The following is a 4,422-nucleotide window of genomic DNA, read 5'->3' as shown; positions in this document are numbered from 1 at the left end:
CCAATAAAATCAGACTATTGATGAGCTAACGTAAGATTTAGTTTAATTCTTATCTACTCCCTTTGTTCCATATTAGTTGCCGCTGATTTAGTACAGTTTGTACTAAATGAAGGACAACTATATGGAATGGAGGGAGGAGATGAGTGTTAGGAAAATCTTTAATAATATACTTGAAGACAGAGATAGTACCTTTTGTGTTCTAGATGTTTCCTTATACTGGCAACCAGCACTTGCACATCAGCAAAGGCGTGGGCCGGAGGTGCCTTGATTTGGGAGAGCATGCTGGTGAGAAGCCTCCTTATATCCGGCTGGCGAGACATCCGTATAAAAGCCCGACAGTGGAATTTTCCTCCAAACTTACGATATAAAGTCCTGGCAACTGTAGTCTTTCCAGCACCTGCAAACCCAAATATAGATACTACCTTGAGTTGTTTCTGTTTCTGGTCATCGAACGCCAGGAGGTTGAGGAGATCGTCCATGTATTCAGCAGCTGGCACAGACAGTTTGAGGGTCAGCTCGGACCTCCTGAAACCGGCAACCGGCACTGGCGATTTGATAGACAATGTGGATGAACTTGCAATATCTGGAGTGGCACTGGCTTGTCCACATTGATGCTCGACATTTTCTTTGTCAATATTCCATTCGAGGAATCGTCCACGTCTTTCACGAGCATCCGCCACACGAGCCACTAATGTTGAGAAATCAATTGCAATCTGAGGCCGTCTTTTCAGCAGTTTGCAAATCCAACGCACACTACTGCCATTATTGGACTGCATTATAAGCTTGTCAAAGTAATTCTCTGTATCGTAACAAACTTCGCGCACCTCCTTCATCCAGTACTTGGCCGTGAAGCTAGTGTCATTGGCTTCTAACAGATCCATGAGGGAGATGCATAATTTCTCGAGCTCTTTCTTGAGACTCTGGATATCACCTTCATTAATGCCCACTGGCAGACTTTCTTTGGTAGCCTTAAATGAATGGAGTTTCTGGAACAGGGGTCCTATGGGGCCAAGCGAAGCAGAAACTGGAAGCTCCATCGCTGCCTGAAGCCATTCTGAGCACCGGTCCTCCATCTCTGCCTGAAGCCAAGCGCCAGTACATTGGAAACAACAATCAGTGTCCAGACTAAAACAAGCACAAGTGAATATCTCGAGCTACATAGATAGCATGGTATGGGCAAATCTCCTATATACTACAAGTGTACATTTTCTGAGTTCTAACAGAACAATTACAGATAGATTTTTTTAAAGAAGTATCATGTACATGTGCACAGCACACATCCACATACCACAAATACACGCACTCATAGAACACATATGTAAGACAAGAGCGGGGAAACTTCACAATTACGGATATAACTCACTCCAACTTCATCACTACGGAAGACACATTTCTAAAGAGTGGTTTGTTCAGTCCTACTAAATTTGCGGTACGTAGTGACGATGCTCTATTCATTACAAGAAAATTTCCATGTTGCTTGCTCTATTCACTAAAATATTTTAGTGCCACAGTTCAAAAAGACCTATGTGTCATCCCCTGTCTAGGGATAACCAATAGCCCATGCAATGCCACTCTCTTAATTTGTAACCTCTGCACGATTGATTTGGGCAAAAGCATATCATCAAAATATCCAGATTGAATTCATTCAAATAACTTCAGTGCTGGAATGTTAGTATCCGGTATCCACTCAGATATCCGTCAGCATGATCTAGAGAAATTCGACGAGGAGATTACAAGGCTGGAATGATCGGAACATTATATGAGGATGATATTTTGTCTATGTTGCTTTTGTAAACTAGGTATAACTTGATCTTTTGAACTGGCTATATTGAACTAATTCATTTTTTATTCCTATTTTCTCATTTGTGTGTTCAGATGTGGGCTTTATTTCAAATGGACTGCTCAAAAAGATATATGGTGGCATTTCAAGCTTTCTGGCTTAAGTCAGAACAAAGAGCTTCCATCTCTGATCACATATCCATGATCATAATTCCAACAAACGAGAAGATGGACTGGAAAAATTTGAATATGGAGTGGTCTGATGCTAATATTAGACGACAATGATGTGATTCTAATCTTCTCCTTCCTATAGGGGGGTCTTTCCAATGCCAAGGTATTATTCTTTCAAACTAACTATATTTAGAGTGAACCAACATAATAGTTCATGAAAATAGATAGAATTTTTCGAAACAAAATATACATGCCAGAAATATAAAATTTGTTACAAAGGGGCAAACATGCAAGAAGAAAAATAATAAGAGACGCCACCTAGAAAGCACTCCACACATCACAGAGTAATTAGTTAGAGCATATCGCAGTGACTTTGGCATTCCATATAAATTCACATCTAGGAAAGGCACAACTTGTAGACAGAGGGCAAGTCATATGCTATATTTTTCTTTTGTGCAAAAAATTGCCATAGTTTTATTGTGCCTATAAGGAAATAATTTAGTAACGATGGGCTGAATGTGTTCATCTTCACATGAAAAGCCGCATAGTGTTCTCTTTTGTTATCTAAAAGAAATACATGCTACATTTTCTCTCAGTTCCATGCTACATGTGGACAGTAAATAACAGTTGTCAGAAGCGTGAACAATATATATACCTCGCAACTTTCGATACTGTTAATTTCATTCAGCTCGTTGACAATATCCGCTATAGCAGGTCTTTTCATTTGGTCATCCTCCAAACATCTTAACGCTATTTCTATGCATGCCCTAACTTGCCATGACGTATCACACGGTGTCATTGCCGCCAGCTGTTTCTCCCAGTTTAGACGAACCTGCATTCGAAATTGAAATATAAAACAATAGTACTCCCTCCGTAAACTAATGTAAGAGCGTTTAGATCACTAAAGTAGTGATCTAAACGCTCTTACATTAGTTTACGGAGGGAGTATTTGTGAAGCTTGACAGCTCGTAATGATATAGGAATCTGTTTCTCTTACGAGATCAAAAAATTCTTGAGAAGGCATGTCTGGACGATGAGAATAGCCAATGAACCTTGACATCAGTTGTATTATTATAAGACCCAAACTGAATATGTCAAATTTCGATGTAGTTTGTCCTTTGTCGATATATTCTAGTGGCTTCCTGCATGATACCAAATAGAAGATTTTCATAAATGTTACAAAAAAAATTAATCATTTCTCATGAAGTACGAACTTGCCATGTTCGTTCTATTGCTTGGGCTGTTACATAGGACTGTGCTGAAGGGAAGAGTCTTGATAAACCAAAATCTCCTATTTTGGGCATCATGTTCTTGTCCAGCAATATGTTGCTAGGTTTTAGATTCAGATGGAGAATACGATCTTCGGTTCCATTATGAAGGTAATTCAAACCTTCACATATCCCCTTAATGATTTTGAAACATGTGGGCCAATCAAGTGCGCACGACTCGTCTGTACAATTACACACGCAAGTGTATTTAAATTAGATGTAAACTGAGGGTAACTAAAGAAAGACATAGTTTAAGGAACTAATTTTCTTTACATGCAAAATAATATTAATATATAAGACGTAATACTGTTATACCAAGAATATACTTGTCCAGGCTTCCGCCCTGTAAGTATTCGAAGCAGAGAAATCTTTCTTCCACTACTGCAGAAGTATATTCATCATCGTGCTTAACCCGTTTTTTTCCAAGATTACAACAGTAGCCAACCAACCCAACAATATTTTGATGCTGGGCTCTCACAAGGTTATTTAACTCATTCCTGAACTGTGTGTCGTCAAGCTCTGGCGTATGATATAACTTCTTCAGAGTAATCTCTTCCCCACTGTTCAGTACTCCCTGTTGAAATTTACATGGGTTCTTGTAGTTATAGTATATTCTCAAATTAATTAACTCATACATATAACTGAGAATAAAACTATACCTTGTAAACTACCCCATGCTCACCCCGACCAATTATGTGGTCCTCTGAAAAGTTATCTGTAATCTGTTCCAGGTATTGGAGGGTAAATTCCCTTGGTGTCAAACTCGTATGTTGTAACCTGCTCGCCATGGTATCATATATCTCCCAGAAGTGTTTAGCTTCGACGTCACATATCCTTAGTAAATGGAAACATGAACTTTTGATAAGAGCGGCCATATAAATATGCTGTATGCATAACTTGTAAAACAAATCAAAGGAACTAATTAATTATTACTTACATGTTCTTACGATTGATCACTTGTTTAAACAGTAGGACCGTCATTTGTCAGCACTTTTCTTAATGCACGGACATACGCATACATTAAGTTATTCGCTGATCTAAATTATTATAACGAAATTCGCTTCAACATACATTTACCTGAATGACTATGGTTATAGCTCTTCTTTTGGATTATGCATTATCACTTCTTTGTACTATTACTACTTGTTTTCACTCCCTTATTTTTATATCAACATGTCATTTTTTATTTTGTCTGCACCTATTG

The 4,422-nt window shown here is 38.4% G+C and overlaps 1 protein-coding gene across 4 annotated transcripts in view; it reads right to left on the bottom strand.

Moving 5' to 3' along the window:
• LOC119361969 overlaps positions 1-4,422 on the bottom strand; it is a 54,244-nt gene that overhangs the window by 43,067 nt on the left and 6,755 nt on the right. For 2 of the 4 annotated variants that reach the window (XM_037627147.1, XM_037627146.1), the window contains exons 1-7: positions 4,156-4,248; positions 3,878-4,052; positions 3,534-3,792; positions 3,169-3,400; positions 2,948-3,092; positions 2,606-2,782; positions 190-1,079 (exon numbers count right to left, since the gene is read on the bottom strand). In XM_037627147.1, coding sequence (XP_037483044.1) covers positions 190-1,079; positions 2,606-2,782; positions 2,948-3,092; positions 3,169-3,400; positions 3,534-3,792; positions 3,878-4,052; positions 4,156-4,199 — 1,922 coding nt within the window. In that variant the 5' untranslated portion in view covers positions 4,200-4,248. Of the gene's footprint in view, positions 1-189; positions 1,080-2,605; positions 2,783-2,947; positions 3,093-3,168; positions 3,401-3,533; positions 3,793-3,877; positions 4,053-4,155; positions 4,249-4,422 lie in introns of those variants that run through there. The other 2 variants (XM_037627148.1, XM_037627149.1) reach the window with 2 other exon arrangements.

This window comes from Triticum dicoccoides, chromosome 2B (assembly GCF_002162155.2).
Source record: "Triticum dicoccoides isolate Atlit2015 ecotype Zavitan chromosome 2B, WEW_v2.0, whole genome shotgun sequence".
NCBI lineage: Eukaryota > Viridiplantae > Streptophyta > Magnoliopsida > Poales > Poaceae > Triticum > Triticum dicoccoides.
The sequence above is the reverse complement of the archived record's forward strand: the minus strand, read 5'-3'. Positions and strand labels throughout refer to the sequence as shown.